This window comes from Mesocricetus auratus, unplaced genomic scaffold (assembly GCF_017639785.1).
Source record: "Mesocricetus auratus isolate SY011 unplaced genomic scaffold, BCM_Maur_2.0 Super-Scaffold_6730, whole genome shotgun sequence".
Taxonomy (NCBI): domain Eukaryota; kingdom Metazoa; phylum Chordata; class Mammalia; order Rodentia; family Cricetidae; genus Mesocricetus; species Mesocricetus auratus.
In genome coordinates this window covers 25,460,558-25,481,087 of record NW_024429184.1, presented here as the reverse complement: position 1 = coordinate 25,481,087, position 20,530 = coordinate 25,460,558, and the positions used below count along the sequence as shown (strand labels likewise).

The 20,530-nt window shown below is 40.3% G+C and overlaps 1 protein-coding gene across 2 annotated transcripts in view; it reads left to right on the top strand.

Moving 5' to 3' along the window:
- Mdn1 (midasin AAA ATPase 1) overlaps nucleotides 1-20,530 on the top strand; it is a 132,223-nt gene that overhangs the window by 63,274 nt on the left and 48,419 nt on the right. For both annotated transcript variants that reach the window (XM_040740514.1, XM_040740510.1), the window contains exons 41-59: nucleotides 1,257-1,346; nucleotides 1,434-1,697; nucleotides 1,831-2,092; nucleotides 3,242-3,401; nucleotides 4,127-4,243; nucleotides 5,930-6,138; nucleotides 7,133-7,281; nucleotides 7,591-7,802; nucleotides 8,194-8,414; nucleotides 9,658-9,771; nucleotides 10,588-10,720; nucleotides 11,855-11,967; nucleotides 14,039-14,172; nucleotides 17,062-17,219; nucleotides 17,412-17,532; nucleotides 17,775-17,985; nucleotides 18,355-18,583; nucleotides 18,868-18,988; nucleotides 19,715-19,885. In XM_040740514.1, the coding sequence (XP_040596448.1) occupies nucleotides 1,257-1,346; nucleotides 1,434-1,697; nucleotides 1,831-2,092; nucleotides 3,242-3,401; nucleotides 4,127-4,243; nucleotides 5,930-6,138; nucleotides 7,133-7,281; nucleotides 7,591-7,802; nucleotides 8,194-8,414; nucleotides 9,658-9,771; nucleotides 10,588-10,720; nucleotides 11,855-11,967; nucleotides 14,039-14,172; nucleotides 17,062-17,219; nucleotides 17,412-17,532; nucleotides 17,775-17,985; nucleotides 18,355-18,583; nucleotides 18,868-18,988; nucleotides 19,715-19,885 (3,189 nt within the window). The remainder of the gene's footprint in view (nucleotides 1-1,256; nucleotides 1,347-1,433; nucleotides 1,698-1,830; nucleotides 2,093-3,241; nucleotides 3,402-4,126; nucleotides 4,244-5,929; nucleotides 6,139-7,132; nucleotides 7,282-7,590; nucleotides 7,803-8,193; nucleotides 8,415-9,657; nucleotides 9,772-10,587; nucleotides 10,721-11,854; nucleotides 11,968-14,038; nucleotides 14,173-17,061; nucleotides 17,220-17,411; nucleotides 17,533-17,774; nucleotides 17,986-18,354; nucleotides 18,584-18,867; nucleotides 18,989-19,714; nucleotides 19,886-20,530) is intronic.

Genomic DNA, 20,530 nt, shown 5'->3' with positions numbered 1-20,530 from the left:
TAGTAAGTTCACTCTGTTAACTCTGTCAGAACATTAGGAAGGTCTAGTGTGAGCTGTGAGCCAGACACCTGGAGGTGTGTGAGAGAAAACTTTTCATGTTCTCCAGTGATTATGAGGTTTCCTTATTTCCTCGTTTTCTGACTTTCATATACAATTATAAGCATATTGGTGCTTTTCAACTTGGAACAATTTTGGGGGTGAGTCTAATTTTTCTTCTTCCTTTATGCTTGTTAGTATTTTAACTTTCCCTACCTACTTCTCACAGGCTTTAAAAATAGTAGGCAAGGAGTTGATAGTTTCTAAAATCAGTGTTTTAGGGAGTCTGTATTATTGATTAGATGAATAATTTATGAAGTGGAAATAAATTTTCTGCAATGCTGTGTTCTAGCTAGTGCATTTTCCCTCATACTCTTCAGGTTAGCAATGATGGGTTTTTTGTTTATGTGTTTTCTCCCAAGGTATGATTTCTCTGTATAACTACTCTGGCTGTCCTAGAACTCACAGAGATCTACCTGCCTGTTGGGATTAAAGGCGTGTGCCACCACCACCCAGCTTCACTGATATTTTTATAAAGTGAAAGCAAATGTTTTATGTCAAGATTTGCCATAATGCCATGGCTTCATTTTAAATTTATACTACAATTTTACTGAAATCTCAAGTAGTTTGAGGCCATGTGACTACTATTTACTTTTAATTTTATGTTTGTGGGTGCTTTGCCTGCATGTATATCTACATCACGTGCATGACTGATAGCCGCAGAGGCTAGAAAGGGGTATTGGATTCACTGGAAGTGACGGTACAGACAGTTGTGAGCTGCCAGGAGTGTGCTGGGAAGCAAACTGGGGTTTCCTTGAAGAGCAGTCAGTGTTCTTAACCACTAAACCATCTCTCTGGCTCCATTAGTCTGTTCTTGAGCTCAAGTTACTTTTGTTGTTAATACAGTTTATGCTTTTTGTTTTGGTTTTTAAACTAGGTTTTGACGTATCAGAGACTGAACTAGCACTGACTATGTAGCCCAGGCTTGCCAGCAACTTGTGTTCCTCCTGCCTTAGCTTCCCCGTGCTGGGATTCTAGGGATGTGCTTCCATACCCAGCCTTATCCTGTGATGTTGTAAGAGAAACCCAAAGGGAAAGAAAGCATTTGCTGGTAGTCTAAGTGTAGTGTCTTGTCATTGCTTGTTCTTTGAGAGGATCCATTTCATTATCAGGTAAGAGTTTACAATGATTTATATTCTCACTGCTTTATCTTTCTTTAGGTCATCACTGTGTTTAAGGATGTGTTTGCTTCCAATTCCAAGCCGTACTTGGGGACTAGACTATTTCATATCACTCCCTGTGATGTTCAGGTAAAAAGACTGGAATAAGCCTTTCTCCTTTGACATTTTCCATGGTTTCTTCTGTCTCACTACATATCACTGCCATGTTTTCTTCAGATCGGCTACTCAGTCCTTTCTCGCAGCAGCTATGTTCCTCACCCATCCCACCGGCCCCTGTCACTCCTACACCAGTCATTCCAGTCTCTGGAACCCATCATGAAGTGTGTGCAGATGAGTTGGATGGTCATCCTTGTGGGACCAGCCTCTGTGGGCAAGACGAGCCTGGTCCAGCTTCTGGCACACCTTACTGGCCACACCTTAAAGATCATGGCTATGAATAGTGCAATGGATACTACTGAGCTTCTAGGCGGATTTGAGCAGGTACCTGGTATACTTTTACATTGCCAGGCATAACATAATAAACTTATCGCCTATTATGGTGATTTTTATGGTAGTGGTGACTACATAATTCTCTCTTTGACCAATGACTTTTCCTGTGTTCTGGAAATTGCAGGTTGATATCATCCGACCTTGGAGACTACTACTTGAGAAGGTAGAGCGCACTGTGAGGGTACTGTTAAGGGACAGTCTTCTTACCAGTGCTGATGATACAGAAGTAGTGTTGCGAGCCTGGAGCCATTTCCTTCTGACATATAAGCCCAAGTGTCTTGGTGAAGATGGTAAAGGTGTCACCAAAGAGATTGTCAACAAACTGGAAGCCGTATTGCTGCTTATGCAGCGACTCAATAATAAAATCAACTCATACTCCAAAGCAGGTATGCATTTATGATATATTCATCATACACTTAGCATTTCCTATCTTGTGTCTATTTATAGGAATATATTTGTGAATGTCATGTCATATTTTTAATATGTATAATGATTACTACTCAAAACTTGGATGTTTACTTTAAAAGTAAAGTTCTGGAAGAAAGGATTTCAGATTGATGATACTGTAAAGGGAAATACAAAAATAACTGGTTACCACGGTGTGTTCTTCATTTTATGTTTATTTAGCTACATAATACCCACTACAAGCAAGTATTTTTGTTTAGTTTTGTTTTTACTTAATAGTACTTCCTTATAAAAATGAGCATTTTCATTTTTCCTTCTGTGTTGAAATCTGACTGAATGCTAGACACTGGTTTTAAATTGCAAAGCACTGCGTTGTATTTTATTTTTTAAAGTCTGTTGAACTTTGTTGGTAAGTAATAAGTTGCCTATGGATTATTTTAGTCTTTGTGGGATAGCTTCTACACTTTTCAGGACTGAGGAGGAATAGCGTTTTCTCTTGTGACGTGATCCTGAAGCGTCAAGAGACCCTGACCTCACTTGCTGAAGGCTCTGTGTTTTCTGAGGTCACTCCTTAGGCTGTGGCAACTGGAAGAGACCTGGTTTTAGTCCAGCCCTGGGTTTGTACAGAAGACTTTTATATGGCTGTGCAGGTTAATTAAACAAAGGCTCCAGGTCCCCTTCCAGGGACTTTGGAACATTCTCTGAGGAGCCCTTTAAAGTATGCTGCTGTTCTTTCAAGCTGCCCCACCTGGCCTCAGTTCAGTGAGACCTGTGTTTTTGGTTTCTCTCCCCTCCTGTGTAGCTTCTACAAAGGCTAGATAATCTCATCACTATAAATAAAATGCAGTTTAGTGGTATTGATTATACTTTTGTCAGCTTATAGCTCCTTAGTATAGAATTATTATGTAGTGAATGAGAGACCTTCCTTCAGACATTTTTAATATTGAAAGACAACCCTGAGTATGTGGCTATTTGGAAAGTTACTGAAACTTTTTGTCTGTCTTGAACATATTTTATTATCTCTGTTTGAACAATTTTAGATATTTTTTGTGGTTATCCTGGGCAGGAGGTTGAAGTGTTTTGCTTTAGCTTGCACTTAACTGTGGTATTTATTGTCTATAATGTTACAGACTTTGCCAAACTTGTTGAAGAATTCCGGAGTTTTGGAGTAAAGCTTCTGCAGTCAGCCAGTGGCCGGAGTCATGGCAGCTTTGAATGGGTTGACAGCATGTTAGTTCAGGCCCTGAAGTCCGGAGACTGGCTTTTGATGGACAATGTTAACTTCTGCAAGTAAGAATCCATTCATGTTCCATGTCCATTCAAATCCTGAGTGTGGCTGAACTTGGCACATGTTTGTTACCTGTAAACATACACACTGAGGCTCTCTTTATTTTTAACCTACTGGCTTTCTCACTTAGCAATGCATCTTCAGCCATCTTAGTCTACCATGTGGTGAACAGTCTGCGTTGGCCATTAGATAACTAAGAGAAAGGCCAACAAAACTGGATGCTTTTCTGTACAGCACTAGGCCTTTTAACATTAGAGATTACTTATTAGGGTCATGTTAAATACTGATTTTATGAAATACAGGATCCGATATAAGCAAACATTAGTAAGTATTACTAATCACCACAAGTCATATTACTTTTTATCCTAGAATAAGGAAAAGAGCAAATAGGAAATTTTATACTAGAAGCTATTTTTAAGTGGTGATTTCTCTTTGGATCTTTTTCTGAATATTTTCAATTGAAATCCTGGTACCTTCAAGTGTATATGATAATTTTAAGGGAGGAGAGAGCTATGTGGTACTTTATCTGTGTTCCATTTATTCAGCAAATGTGGCTTAGGGTATGGGAATGAGAAAAGGAAGTTGGCGCTTGGAAGATGTCACAGTGCTGTATGGAGTCATCTCGGGAAAGGAGATGTGTGTCCAGAAGCAAGTGTAAGCTTGTGCAAGAGTAGTAGGGTCAAGCTGACATGGTATTCTGAATGTCATTTGAATTCTCTCTGTGCAGTCCATCAGTGCTGGATCGCCTAAATGCTTTGCTGGAGCCTGGTGGTGTCCTCACCATTAACGAGAGAGGGATGATTAATGGAACCACTTCCACAGTAACACCACATCCCAGTTTCAGGTACTTGTATCTCTTAAGCTTCTAATGAGGGATTTGGTGGCTTCAGTTACAAAGACTTCAAATAGAACCCTTTTGTACACTGTGCACCATGTTCTGAGAAGGAGACCTGATCTTTTGAGTTAAAATGTACATATTAAGGCCCTCCTGTTCCCCAGGTACTTGTTTGGCTTTGAGGACAGCAGAATACACAAAGATATGAGGTTCTTCTCTAGGATTAACAGTGAGGTGTAGAAGTCACAATCCTTTGCTGATAGCCCAGGGAGAAGAAAATGTGTCCTTTGTTAACTGGGTCTCATGGGGTGGGATTTGTGAGTTGAAAAGAAAGATGGCATCTGTGGTTTGGCTGGAGTAACTGGGCAGATAAGAAGCTGTTTATTGAGAAGGTGAATACTTGCAGAAGAGCAGGTTTGGTATGGGACAGCCAGCCAGGAATCTGCTCTTCTGTTTCTAAGGTAAGTAGAGATAGCAGATAGCTGCATGAGGGTGTGGAGGGAAATTGACTGTTACAGAAAAATTCTACTGGCTAGATTCATGTCAACTTAATACAAACTAGAGGAGGCAACCTTAACTGGAAAAAAAAATACTCCCACCAGATTGTCTTGTGGGCAAGTTTGTAGTGCATTTTCTTGACTGTGTGTGAGGGCCAGCTCACTGGGCATTGCTACTCCTGGTCAGGCGGTCCTGGATACTATAAGAAAGCTGATGGCTGGAAAGATGACTCAATGGTTAAGAGCACTGGCTGCTCTTCCAGCAGTCCTGAATTCAATTCCCAGCAACCACATAGTGGCTCACAACATGTAGCATGAGATCAGTACTCTCTTCTGGCTTGCAGGCATATATTCTAGCAGAACGCTATATAATAGAGAGAGGGGGGAGGGAGGCAGAGAGAGGGAGAGAGAGAGAGGGAGAGAGAGAGAGAGAGAGAGAGAGAGAGAGAGAGAGAGAGAGAGAGAGAGAGAGAGAGGCTAGCTGAGCAAGTCAATAAGCTGCACTCCTCCATGGCTTCTTCATCAGTTCCTGCCTGTAGGCTCCTACCCTGCTTCAGTTCCTTCCTGACTTTAGATGATGGACTATGATGTGGAGCTGTAAGAAATAAACTCTTATGGTGCTTTAGCACAGAAGTAGAAAACTCCACTAAGGCCAGAGTCCACTGTTTGCTCTATGTGGATGAAATCAGAACAGTGAATCAGCATGTCCCGAGTTGGGGGGAGTATCTGAAAGAAGACTTTGTGAGTTCTCACTATAGTTCCTTAAGGCAGCCAGTATATGAGAATGGAGAAAGGGCTCAGCAGCTGGCAGCTCTTGCAGAGGTTTGGAGATTGGTTACCAACACCCACGTCGGGCGCCTCATAACTATCAAAACTCCAGCTTCAGGGGATCTGACACCCTCTTTAGTACTTTGCAAGCACCCACACATAGGTGCACAAACAAACTCAAATACATACATATAGATAAAAATAATTCTTTAAAAACTAAAGTAGGTATAGAGAAAGTGATACGGTCATGTTGACATGTGTTAAAAAAGAGCTGTGGGTAATAGTATCACACAGTGAGGTGGTGGTGTCTTCTTCGATGGATTTCCTGTAGGTGAGTCACGTATAATTTGCCCTTAACAGTTGGTGCTAGAGGTCAAACCATTAGCTACACTGGGATTTGATTTCCTTTTTATTACTTCCTCCTCATTAGGCTTTTTCTCTCTATGGATCCTGTTCATGGAGAAATTTCCCAGGCTATGAGGAATCGTGGACTCGAAATCTACATTCCAGGAGAAGGGGATGGAAGCATCCCAGATAACCTGGATTTGAAAGTTCTGCTTCACAGCCTTGGATTGGTGGGGGACAGTGTGTGTAACATCCTCTTGTCTCTGCACACAGAGGTTCAGAGCATCGTTAGAGGTGAGCTTCTTGACTTCCGAGCCTTTACAGTTGTCCTTAGCAATTCATGTTGCTACATTGGGTATGTAGTCTAGGAGTTCTCATAGTTGGTGTACAATGAAATAAAAGTGATCAAGAAGGTGTGTTTAAAATGTAATATCCAAATACATCAAGAAAGGGAGTTCTGCTCATCTGGGGGAAGTGTAGCTGTCAGGGTGTTACACTCCATAGGAAGAAGCTACAGATGTGGCTACAAACACTTGCTTTTCCAAAAGACTAGCATTTGGTTTCCAGCACCCCGTCAGTGGACTCGGTTCCAGTTCCAAGGAATTTGACACTCTCCTTGCCTCCTTATAGACCCAAAGTTGATGCATAGGTTGATATGTATCACATAACTAAAATAATAATAAATACATGTTTCTGCAGCAGGGACCATTTGATGAGTAATACTGCTTGCTTTATGCTTTAAGATTCAAAAGCTTTGTCTTCATATCCTGGGTCACCATTGCCCCATGAAAGGGAAATAAGATAGAAATGTTGAGTTGAAGCAGCTCTAATTTTTGTCATTGTTTCCTTATGATAATAGGATGAATGGTAATAAGTGAAATACTGCTTACTGAGTGATTGTTATATGCTTGGTACAGTTCAGTTTGTCTGTCACAGATGAGGCTCGGTGGTTGATGATTTGTCAGAATTAGTTATACTGACAGTTGGGATTTCACAGTAGGCCTATTGTCCTTTGTATGGGCCATACTCATTTTGCCATCCATACTGTGTATTGGCTTAAGATTAAAGATATATGTGACACCTGTAAAAGAGTTCTCAGATAGACTGCTGGAGGCCAGAGAATAAGAGGGAAAGTGGATAGGGGGGTTAGGAGTGTTATTACACATGTGCCCTCAGAAGACCCTAGCTATAAAGTCAGTGTACAGAAGAATAAGGGCATATTTATCAGTTTTTAATCAAAGGCTTTAGAAGACTGTTGATCATATATAGCAATGTTTTATTTTTATAGGTTCTCCAACATCCTCTCTTTCTACTCTCAGTCAAGCAGCCATACTCATTGTTCAGTACCTACAGCGAGGTCTGAGTTTAGACAAAGCCTTTTTTGAAGCATGCTGGGATGTGTATGTCTGCTCTCAGCACTCAGCAGCAAACAGAAAGGTAATGTGAATGTTCAATGCCACTGTTTAAGTTGTAACACTGAGGTAGAGGAAATTACCTTTGTAGATAGCAACTTTTAAGAGAGTTGATTGCTATTTTGTTCCAGTTAAATATTTGTATTTAGGTTATTTTCTGGAAATTAATTTAAGTGTAAGTGTTCCTTTTCTGAGACATTAACAAAACATTTTTACGGGATGTTGTCCATTAAAGAATTGCCGAAGCATTGATGACTATGTGAGCCTTGGAATTTGTTGGTGATTTTGATAACATCGCTTGTCAGTGCTCTTGACTATGCTTCACATTTGACAGCTTGTTCAGGCTTTGCTGGAGAGCCATACTTCATCTTTGCAAGTTCAGGAAACTTGGGGACACTCCATTCTTGCCACAGGGCTGTGGCCAGATTCTGTACCTTCAGCCCTCTTTGCAACAGAAGATTCTCGACTTTCTGTTGTCCGGAACGACGGGCAGATCCTGGCATACTGCCTCAACAGGATGAGCCTGAAAACTAGCAGCTGGACCAGGTCAGCAGAGCCTTTAGTGTGTTCTCTTGGGTAGATTTTGCTTTTGTGGAGAATGGTGATCCCAGCATTTGTGACCACTTTTTATCACATTTTATTGTTTTATTATCATTATAAGTCTTCCTAGACTGATTAGCCAGATTTTCTGGTTTTGGCTGTTGCATGCTCATAGACAGCAGCCAATCATAATGTATATACACATACTACGCAGGATCTTTGTCATGCTGAGCATATTTCTGCAACTCAGCTCTACCCAATCCCTAACTGCATTTCAGTTGTCTTTTTTCTTTGCCTCTTCATCTCTTTGATGTGATATTTGCAAAATCATTATCTTTTGTTTTTTGAAATTCCATGCGAAAGACTGTTCTAATTTTTCTCATTCTGTGAGTTCCAGAAGTCAGCCTCTTACTTTGCAAGACTTAGAGAACATTATGCAGACTTGTAGCCCTGAGAACCTGACATTCAGTGCTGTAACAGTGGATACTTACTGGGTCGATGAACCAGAGGTTTTATCTATGGCTGTTAAATTGCTCATAGAAAGATCAACCAATCAGGATTGGATGCTCAGAGTTAAATGGCTTTGTCATTTAGCCAAGAATATACCACAGGGACTTGGTGAGTAGCAAAGCTTGAATTGTCCAATGGAGGGTTTTACATATGCTTCCCTTGTTTGAGTGCTTTGGCAGACACATATAGTCTGTGACTACACTGTTGGATGATAGCTGGGAAACAGCAAAAAATTGTTGTTTATATAGCTATTAAATTAGGGAGATGTTTGTGCCTTATGTATTAAGAGAAATGTCTTAATGTTTCAGAGTTTGCCCTTTTTAGTTCAAAAGGAAAATATAGTGTATCGTCCCCTCCCTTCCCCCCCAGGATTTCTGTGTAGCCTTGGCTACCCTGAAAGTAGCTCTGTAGACCAGGCTAGCCTCGAACTCACAGATCTGCCTGCCTCTGCCTCCCAAGCACTAGGATTAAAGGCATACACCACCATGCCCAGCTGTATCATACTGCTTTTTAGTTTAAACATTGTTTCTTTTCTTTACAAACGTGTTTGTTTGAGAGGGGTCTCACTATGTAGCTCTGGCTGGCCTAGAACTCAAAAAGGTCTGTCAGCCTCACAAGTGCTGGGACTAAAAGCATGTGGCACTGTGCCTGTCCCCAATCTTGTTTTCATGTTCGTGCTGCTAGGTCCTTGCTTATTTTTGTCATCTGTTCAAAGCAGGAAAAAGACAGTAAGTGTGAAAATACCTACAGTGTAAAGTGTAGGATGTAGAATTTCTTGGTAATGGATCATTCACATGTCTTGTAAGCAAAGTTGGAACTCCAGAATTGCTTTCAGTCCCAGCACCAAGGAGACAGGAGGGTGCTTGGGGCCTGTGGCCAGGCAGTGTGACCTAATTGGTAAACTGGGGACAAACAAGAGACCCATCTCAGCGGAGGTAGATGGTCCTGAGCACCCAAGAATGTCCTATAGCTTTCCCATATAGCTGTGGACCTGTTAAACAATGTCAACTTTAATAATTAAATGCATATGAACCCACTACTTCCTAGGAACTTGTAGATAAGTCAATGAATACGAGTCTCTTGTTTGGACACTGGTAATCTAAACTAAGTATTTGTAGAGGGATTTTTGATATTTTTATCTGCATTGTTTTATATGATTGCCAGAGAGAATAACACAAATGAACAGAATATAAAGCATTTGAAGTTCAGTGACTTCTAGATTCGAGTGTTTTATTGGCCTTAGCCACAATTCAATTACTTCTGTGTAGCTGCTGTTTGACTGTTTCACCATTGTAGAAAGTTCATTTAGGCAGTACGGCATTGTGTCCTAACGAAGCCTCTCATTCTACAGAGTCAGTGCAGATTCTTCTGGAAGCCAGTGCCACTGCTCTTAGAAATTTTTATTCAAGTTCCCTCTCATCTGGGGTTGGTAATGTCTTGAAAATACTACAGACAAATATAACAGGTATGTACCTGCTTTTCGTTTCTGTCTCTAAAAACTTCAGGGAAAGACCTTCACAACTCCCATCATCACCATGGTTTTCAGAAGACTTAATGGATTGTCTATCATCTGAAGGGAGTTTAAGAATAATGGCATACTAAAAAGAACCTGGCAATGTAAAGATGAGTCAGCTCTGTAGGAGAGTGACTGGTAATAATGAGAAGATGTAAGAATTTTGTTTCTCTGTGGTCTCTTCCACTTTGAAGATCCGTTTGTTTACTGTTACATTAACTAGAAGAGTTTTCAGCTTAAAACCTTTGACTTGAGCTACACAGGATCATTTGCTTCAGATAATACAAGCCTTGATGATGAGAGTTAGCTTACAGTAGTTCTTCTTTTGATAAGTAAGGCTTCACTTGAAAGCTCGGATCGTGTGGCCACACTGCCTTGCCTGGCTAGCTCTGGCTTTGAGATGGAGTCTTACTGTGGTACTCAAGCGGGTGCTTTGACCTGGCCGCCACCAATTCTTCTGCCTTAACCTCTTCAGTAGTTGGGGTTAGATAATTATTACCAGGTCTGATCGGTGAAATGTTTTTAAGCCAAGTAACCTTGAGTTGTTTTAGTTTGAACGCAAACAGACTCATAATCTGAGGTAGGAGGAGGTGTGGGGTTGTGGGTGATTGATTTTGAAGCTGCAGTGCCATAGACAAGCCTACAGTTTTCTGTTTATTCTCCCTCTGAGCCTTCATGTGGTCAACATGAAACAGTGAAAATAGTCTACTAAGGCTTGCTTAACCAGGCATGTTAATTGCACAGTTCTTTTCTTTTTCTTTAAACTAGATGACTTTGTGATCCCTCTGGACCCCCGGTGGAATATGCAAGCGTTGGACATCATTAGAAATTCAGTGGACTTTGATCCACAGGCAGACCAGTCTCAGCAGCTGTTTGCCCTTTTAGAATCAGTTGCAAACAAGTAGGTGAAAGCTATGGCTCAAGACACTTTGTCTCATGACCTTACCCGTTATGTATCAAGTGCTGGCTGTGTGGGCTTTAGTTTTACGAAACAAACAGTAGGTGTTAGATGCCTTTTTTTTTTTATTCAGTGTTAGTGGTGGGCTTGCTTTTTGCTTCTTTTTTTCTTCCTCTTTCCCCTGAAACAGGGTTTCTCTGTGTTGCCCAGCTGTCTTGGAACCAGCTCTTATAGACCAGGTTGGCCTCAAACTCACAGAGATCTGGCAGGCATTATTTTTTTTAAAGATTTGTTTGTTATTACAGTGTTCTGTCTGCATGTATGTTTGAATGCCATAAGAGGGCACCAGATCTCATCACAAATGGTTGTGAATCACCATGTGTTGGGAATTGAACTCAGGACCTCTGGAAGAGCAGCCAGTGCTCTTCACCTCTGAGCCATCTCTCCAACCCTGGTGGGCATTATTTTAAAGTTAATCTCTTATCTCAGGGTAGTTGCGTTTCTTCTGCTTATAGGTGCCAATAACCTCCTATCAATCTACTCATTCTCTCAGAGTATATGCACGTAAATTCACATGGTTCAATGCATTTTCCTTATCCTCCCCCCCCCTTGGCCAGGGAAGTTTTTGGTTTTGTTTTGTTTTATCCCCAAATTGTCCGTTAGTGTGGTATTTTTAGAAATAAATATATTAATTGAAATGCAGCATGTATTGTATAAAGGTATGCTAATAATGAACATGTGATTTTGATTAATTTTCATAAAATGAGTATGATTATGTCACTAATGCAATGATAGTCACTATGCAGAGTTCATATTAATGTCAAATTAAGGTAGAGCAGTAGAGTAGGACCCAGTAGTTTCCTTAATAGCAGCGTTTGCCATCTACTGCCGTCTTTGCGCCCTTTCTCTCTATTCCAGAATCTGCATAGACAGACCAGGAATGGACTAGATGAAGGGACTCATGCTCCAAGGTTCAGAGTATTTCTGGCCTATGGTTATGGGCCAGTAGTAGAATATTTACCTAGTATGCCCACTGCACAGTTTGGTACCAGTACTACATGCCCACCCAACCCCCAAGCACAACTTTGTTATATCAAAAGAAGTTCTGTTAACCAGTAAGCAACTATTTCATTCCAGGACAATTATCTATCTTGACCGGGAAAAGAGGATTTTCACTGAAGCAAATTTGGTGTCTGTTGGTAGTAAAAAGTTAAGCAGTGTTTTGAGGATGTCTTTTGAATTCCATAAAGGTAAAAGCATTTCCCTTTTTGTATTCTGGTTATGCTGTTGCTGGAGTTAGACATACTCAGCAGCTGCTGCTTTTGAGTTTATTTTGATATATTGGCTTGATGTGAACTGTATCCCCTTAGTAAATACTGATAAATGGCATTTACTGAATACTAATATCTCAGGTGCTCAGCTAAGTGCTGTTTACATGTCCTCGCAGTAGCTCCTGAAGTTAAGTGGGTTCTCAACTCCTAAACTAGGAACATGAGACGCGTAGAAGTTGCAGATCATATATTTAGCAGGTTGAAGAGCTAGCGCTTCAAAAGCAGGCTTCCTGGCTCAAAACACCTATCAGACACAATTGATTGATGAGAGTCAGCAATTACCTTTTTCTTAATTATTATAAACCAAAATGATAGCTATGCCATTAAAAAAACTATATGAAATATACAAAAGCTCTTTTTTTTTAAGTGACCTGGAAATCTAGCCCCAAGCCACTACCCAGGTAACTCAGAGAAGACTTTTCAGGAACAGTGATTAAAAGATTTCTATAATAAATTCACACATGATCCGAGGGTCAATTTCTTTTAGTATTCTGCAACTTTAATTCCCTTACTTTGTCTCTAATTCTCCCCATCCTAAATCATTGGTTCCAATTCTCTCCTGCTTCTTTGTTCACATAGTTTAAGTACAGTTTTTACAGGAGGCTTGAGGCAATAAAGAAAAAATTACAAGAGTTACATCTCATTGATCACACCACATTGCTTGGGTAAATGATAAAGAGCCAAGCCATTTACCATGGCAACGCACTGTTTCAAGGTCTCTAGTGTAAGACAGTGACCAGAGGCCAGGCGCACAGTGCCTAGTGAGACAAGGTGGGATTCATAGGTCCTATCAGCCAGACTTGGGAGCGACTAGTTGGCATGATTTTCGGGTTGTTTTATGTCAATAAACTTGGTTAGGCATCTGCAACTCTGACCTTGTGTGTATCTGTAAAGTTTTTAACTTAGGATCCATTTACGGAAACATTCAGTCTAGTTTGAACTTGTTCTGAGTTGAAAATGAGCTAATTGTGTGTAATTTCAGTAAAAAGAACAAAGCAGACTTTTAAGTATCTTACAGTCCTTGTGGGACAATAGATCTAGTTTTGAAGCGTATCCTAGTATATTTTCTATATATCAAAATTATACAGCTTATTGAGAGAGAAGTCATCTCCCTGACCACTCACAGATATATGTGCTCATGAGATTGAGACACCATAGGTCCTTTTGCACATGTGAAATTGCAGACAGGAGCAATGGTTTCCAGAGTCGGTAGTCACACAGGTCATGCTTGGGCAGGATTCTCCTCTGTGATAGAATTATTCTTTTGGTGGGTTGACATCTGAAAACTAGTTGTCATCTGCTGCAACACCCATCGCCTCTGACAATTTTTGTCAACACAGACGAGTCATTTTCTTAAATTAGGAAAATGCCCCACTAGATGGGCCCAAGGTTAAGCCTTTGGGACTTTTTCTAGATGAAATATGAACTGAAAGTTGTAAGCCAAATAAATCTTGTTTTGGTCATGTTTTATCAGTGTTTTGTGTTTGGTTATTCTTTTAAGTAATTACATACACATACATGTAATTAGTTTGCTTGCACATATGTATGTGTACTACATGCATCCCTGGTGCCCTTGTTGGTCAGAAGACAGCATAGATCCCATGGAAATGGAGTTACAGCCAGTAACAGCTGTCATGTGACAAACCTAGAACATCCAAAAAAGTAGCAAGTGCTCTTAACTGCTGAGCCATCTCTCTGGCCCAGTGTTTTTGTTTTTTGTTTGTTTGGGGGGGTGTGTTTAAATACAGGTATAAAATACATAATTTACTGTGTAGTTTGCATTTTCCCACTAGAACATTATTTACATCTGTAGTTATTATGTGCCTAGTCTGCAAATTTTCATAATCATACAAAATATGCTTTTGATTTTCAGCTTTCTAAGACCTTTCTACTAGAGATAACAATAAAATCTAGGCTATAATTTATTTTTAAAGTGTCTGAAGATTAATGGAATGTTCTTGTTTTTTTGTGTGTGTGTGTCAACTCTAAGATCCAGAGAGCTATCATAGTCTGCCCCATGAAATTGTGGCCAATCTTACTGCCTTTTTTGAACTTTGTGATGCGTTAATCCTGCTCTGGGTACAGTCTCCCCAAGGGATACTTCCTGATTCCCATGTCAATAAGGTAAGGCAATGCTTTTACACAACTTCAGTGTTTGCAAATAGTACATTTTGACGTGTATGTGCTTGTTAAACCATTATAACCATTTATCCATTACATGATTACAGAATCATGTAGCCATTGACCGGAATTGTACAGTATAAATCTTTGATCTGGTTAGGTTAGTTACTGTTCTGTTACTCTGACAGATACCATGACCAAAGCAGCTTTTAAAAGAAAGCATTTAATTGGGATCTTGCTCATAGTTTCGGGGGCTTAGTCCGTGGCCATCATGGTGGAGAGCGTGGCATCAGGTAGCCAGGCATGGCACTGCAGCAGTAACTGAGAGCTTGTGTCTCATCCAAAGTAGGCGACAGAAAGAGAATGAGACTGACATGGCTTGGGCTTTTCATACCTCAAAGCCCACCCGGTGACACTCCTAATCTTTCCTAAATAGCCCATCAGCTGTATGTGACTGTGGGGCCATCCTGATTTGAACACACACCACAAGATGCATCCTTGTAGTTTCATGTATCAGTAGGTTGTTCATTTTTATTGCTGAGTAATACTCTCTTCTAGAAATGTTCTACAATTTATCCCTTTGCCTGTTAATGAGCATTTGGGCTTTACAGTTATATTCTAATTTACCTAAGTTTTCTTATCTATCATCACATATGGATTAAATAACATTTTAATTCCAATTTATGTTTGTAGATCTATTAAAAATATTTTAGTCGTAGGCGCCCTTTCCCCTAAAGATTATCGAAAACTACAGAAAGGTCTTAATTGGGGTTTTTGTTGTTGTTTTGCTTTTTTTTTTTTCTCGAGACAAGGTTTCTCCATGTAACAGTCCTGGCTGTCCTCAAACTCACAGAGATCTGCCACCACTGCCCAGCTGTATCTGTCAATGATAAGGACCATTTAGGAGCTGCCATATAGAATATCAAACAGTCTGTCAATGTGAATGATACATTTTAATAGAAGTAGTCATTGTTCAAAATTGAAATTGGTGCGGAGAAGAAAGCTGGGTTTCCTGTCTGCTTCTGCAGTTAGCCTCATGTTGTGGAGTCCATTTAAATTTGTGCTGTACATCTGGCTTCCTGTAGTTCAGGAGGTTGAAAAGGAAGTAATAGTGCTATGACCAGGATGTTCTTTGGTGGCACTTCATAACTCTGACAGGTTTGCATAGACTGAGCAACAGTTTAGAACTTCTGCAATGCAGTACTGGTCTGGTTTTACTTGTGTGTTTGTATTGATAATTTGAAAATGTTGGTCATTGAATTGATGTACTTTTCCCTATAAGAAAAAAGGCACAAATTTCACCAGAAAAATTTAAGCATTGGGAAATTGTTTACCTCTTGATTTTCCCTGCAAGCTCCAGTTTTGTCGTTGGCAACAAATACACTTCACCCTGTGTGTATCCTGGTTGCACATCCACACATGGAACTTTCGGTCCAAAATAATACATTTTTTTTTCTTTCTGCATTGGTTTCTGAGTTGGGCTAATGTTGGCTTTGTGAAACTCTATCTTTCCCTTCCCCGCCCAAAAAAAAAGATTCTGTACTGAACGTATACAAACCTTTTTTGTTTTTAAGATTTATTTATTTTTATGGGTGTGAATGCTTTGCTTGCATGTAAGTATATAGACTACATGTGTGCCTTGTGCCTGTGGAGACCAGAAGAAGGTACCTGATCCCTAGGATTGTAGCTCCCATGTGGGTGCTGGAAAGTGAACACAGGTCCTATGCAAGTGCTCTTAACCACTGAGCTGGCTCTTCTCTAGCCCCTCGCCATTACTTGTGAATGCAGTGTAGCAAGGGTCACGTAGCATTTGCAGTGTATTACATCCTATGGGTAATCTAGAAATGATTTAACATATACTTGAAGGTAAGTGCAGGTCATGGGCAAACATGGTAATTTATATGAGAGACATACTCTGGAGTCCAGAAGGAATCCCTAGAAACTGTCCCCGGAATTCAGTGAGGAGCAATTATATTTCAGACGTTTGTTGCTTTTTCTTTTCTTTGATGGGTCCCGCTGCCCCCAGTTTGGATCTTTGGGACTGAACCCAGAACCTGGTGCGTGGTAGGCAAGTTCTCTACCACTGAGCTAAATCCTTATATTCCAAATATTTTTCTCAAAGGGAAAGGTTTACTTTGTGTGTGTTCAATATGATTTTTGCCACCAGTTATATATCTAATCAGTTTGTCAGCCTTTTTTCTTTGAATTTGGACATTAATTTAAATTTCAATTTATTTAGCAAAGTAAATACCATGCTATGAAACTTCTAAAGGTAACCACTAAAGGGGAAAAAATCTTAGTGAAACCACTTGGAAGATGCATAAATTATGCTAATTGTTACAGTTGAATTTTGAAAATGAGCATGAGATAATAGAATAGATAAGCTCTACAGACTTGTGGAGACCAGAAGAGCTGGGAAAGTTGTATCTGCAGCAGCTATTGGGGGATCTAAATGGAGCTATCGGGAAATAAGGACTCAAAATAGCTACAGTTGCTAGTTAGTGATTAGTGATATAGAAGGGAAGTTATGGCACCAGTGACCCCAGCAGAGCAGCTGCAGCGACATTTGGCAGCTTCTAAGAAAACGGCATCCATACCTTAGAGAAAATTGGTTCTATGGTAAATTAAAGTACCCTGGCATAAAGAGAAGACTTCTGCCAGTTTAGCATTGTACTACTCATGTTAGGCTCTCCTGGATTTTATTTTAGGTCTTTGGTGTTTGAGATAAGGTCTCACTTTGTAACCCAGGCTGGCCTTGAACTCACAATCCTGCTTTTCCATGCGCTAAGATTATTGGTTTGTGCTACCATTTGAAACACGGTGTGTGTGTGTGTGTGTGTGTGTGCTTTACTGACCGATTGTCATGGTTTATTTGGTTTGTTTTGTTCTCAGATCTTAGGTTCTTTGCAGTGGCGGGACCGGTTTTGGACTGTGGCTGATACTGTGACAGTGGATGCCCCAGGTCTTGCTTTGCTTGCCCTCCACTGGCACTGGGTTTTGAAACATTTAATCCATCAGATCCCCCAACTCCTGGTGAATCATGAAGACAAGTAAGACTCCTGTTTCAAGTTGTAATGTTAATATCTTTAATATTAAAAGAGGACATGAATTGAAAACTTTCCTCTTGCTTTAGTGCATTTCCTTGGCATATTAGTAAATACATTAAAATATATAAATGTAGAGGACTTCTGGTGGTATCCAGCATTCCTCCCCTTTATTTTATTTTATTTTATTATTTTAAGATACTACAAAGAGGTACAGACGGTCTCTGAGCACATCCACAGTTGTCTGGGTACTCCAGCTGGCAGCTTTGCTGGTATAAAGAAGCTGCAGGCGTTCCTGGGACGTCCATTTCCTTTTAAGGTACACCTGGAACATGTGGTCAGTGAAACCCTGGGGTTCTCCTGAACCTGGAAGCTCAAGTAGACTTGCATTTGCTCCAAAACTAACACTTGATTTCACAAGACAATGCTACTCTTGAGGCTGGGCAGAGCTTTACTACCTTAAAGTCTGCCAGAGCAACCAGGATTTACAAACTGTGTCTAGGCTACTGAAAAGAACTTCCCTTTCAGCTCCTGAGTCAGCTCTCTTGGGTTTTCTTTCAGGACAAGCTGGTAGTGGACTGTTTTTCACAGCTGCAAGTCCTTAGCAGAGCCCTTGTCATCAGAGAACAGCTGCCTGTCTTTGGGGAGTGTGGGTGGCAAGAAGACATTAATCGTCTCCAAGTGGTCGCTTCTGAATGGAATTTGAAGAAAAGTCTTCTACAGGCCTGGGGCTTGATCCTCAGAGCTAACATTCTGGATGGTGTCGATCTAGGTAATTTCTGGTGTTTAGTTTACTGATAGTATCTTCCTCCCTGTTGCTCATAAAGTTTGCTCCTCAGACTTATTAGTCTTTGGGCTAAACTTCACAGGTATCATTCAGTTACAGTGGTAAATGTGCAGAAATTAATGTGATTTGAATAGGAGAAACTTAAAACCCATGTTGACTAGCCAGCTGATGAACTCAGATTAATAACAGTAAAGCAGTGCTCCCAAGAGTTGGGCATCTAGACTTGGACTCAAGTTGACCAGCCAGCTGATGAACCTGGGTTAATAACCAGCACAGCAGTGCTCTGGGTGTTGGGCATCTAGACTTAAGACTCAGACTACTTTTTCTAATACATATTTCTGATTGGAATTGAAGGTGAATTGAAGACTCTTGTGAACAATCAGTGTTTGGAACTAAAATCCAGAGGACTTTCACATGGCTTTCTGGAGAAAGCACATGTGACTTCTTCCCCATCCCCGCCAGACTTCAGCTCTTTAGTCCACCTCACCAGGCGCGTTCAGCTGTGGCCTGCGACAGAATACCTGGCTATGCTGTGGCAGTACAGATTGACAGCTGAGTTTGTAAAGCAGGCTTGTCTGGGACGGTAAGCCTTTTTTCCATTATTCACTAGAGGAGGACAGGCTATCTGTTACATTGTCTTGTGTATGTGTCTTCAGGAATGATGGCTGAGGCACAGGCAAGTCATCACTGTTTCATAAAATCAAATCTCCCTAAAAATGCTTTGATCGTTTTGGCTTCATCCCTAAAACCCATGAAGTGCTCCCCAGTACTGTAGGCTCTGTGTGTTCTGCATTCCTTTAAAGGTAGCTCCCCAGTAGTTTCTTGATAGTTGGGATCCCATCCTCTCCCTGTTTATTTTTGAAATAGGTCAAGCAAACACCGACAGATGGATGAGGAGATCGGTTATCACATCACATTTTGTCTCAAGCACACACCAATTGCACCTCAAAAGCTTTGGAATCTTTGGTCTTTACTGCATTATCCGAAGGTAGGTAAAAACTAAAATATAGAGGGAAGGAAGCCTCCTTTTGTCTTAGTTGATTATATTTCTGTACTGGTGGCTTGTATATTGACTTTCAGAGTTCCATGTTGTAAACTTGTATTTTCAACTTCTGCATTTAATAAAGGTGTTATATAACTCTTTTGGGGGCAGGGGGGTTGTGGGTGGTCTTGGCTGTCCTGTAACTTACTCTGTAGACCAGGCTGGCCTCTGAACTCACAGACATCCACCTACCTCTGCCTCCTGAGTGCTGGGATTAAAAGGGTGAGCCATCACTCCCACTGGCCTACAACAACCATTACAGAATATGTTTGGTTTCCAATAAATGATGTAATAGTATTGGCTGCTTAAAAATTCCTATTTGGTTAAAAAAAAGTCTTAGTGTTTTCTTGCCTCCCATGTTGAATGTGAATTCTGTTAAAATGCGGTTAATATAATTCCATTAGAACATCCTTAAATTTTTAAGTCATGTTTTATGTATTTCCTTTGCTAATGTTAAAATTGTGTGAGTTATTTTACTTTCTGTACAAGTTTATAAAGCTTCTCATCTTAGTTTATAAACCTACAGACAACCTGCATAACTTCGCCAAGATGATTGAGGGTTATTGAAATCAGGAAATGCAGGATTAGTACCATTGGAAATTAATGAATGTTGGATGGCAGACTTGATAACTTGATTGATGGAAACTTTTTCAAATATTCTTTTATCTCTAGCTGTCTGCTGAAGAGGCTTCTTGTTTATGGTCAGAGTTATTTAACTCTACATTTGGGTCTTCCTGGAGCAGTACGGTTACCACAAATCCAGAGTACTGGCTGATGTGGAGCCCTCTGCCTAATATGCAGCAGCAGGAGCTGCCCAGATCCCGTTGGGACTCCACAGTGAAGGTTTGTTGGCTTAAAAATCATAAAAGTGTCTGTTCTTTATGTGAACCGATTGATTTACAAAGGTGATTGTGATACTGTTTTCTGGGGAATGCTAAGCATAATGTCCAAATCAGAAATGATTTATGTAATTTTAAGTTAAAGTCACCAGCATTTTCTTTAAAAAGTCATTTAGTTTTTTGCTGTGTGTGGTAATAATACCACTAGTCTCAACATTAAGGAGAACAAAGCAAGAGAATTACACATTCAAAGCTAGAGTACAACATATGTCATAAGCTACCGAAGTCTCCTATTTATCCCTAACCATAAATAATGTATCCTTGCATTTACTTATATCTAAGAATACGTTCTTTCTTCTTAAGTATGTCATGAAAATGTGTCCAACTTATGGTTCCTTTTATTTCATCATACTAGAATTTGTTTACTTTTTAAAAAAAATTTTGGGGGCCTGAAGGGATAGCTCAGCTATTAAAGGCTAGGCTCACAACCAAAAATAAAAAAAATTGGGGTTTTGGAGACAAGGTCTCACTTATAGTCTTGACTGGCATGTAGCTCACTATGGTGACCAGCTAGCCTTGAATTCATAGAGATCCAATTGTCTCTATTTCCTGTGTGCTGGGATTAAGATGTGTGCCATACCTGGCCAAA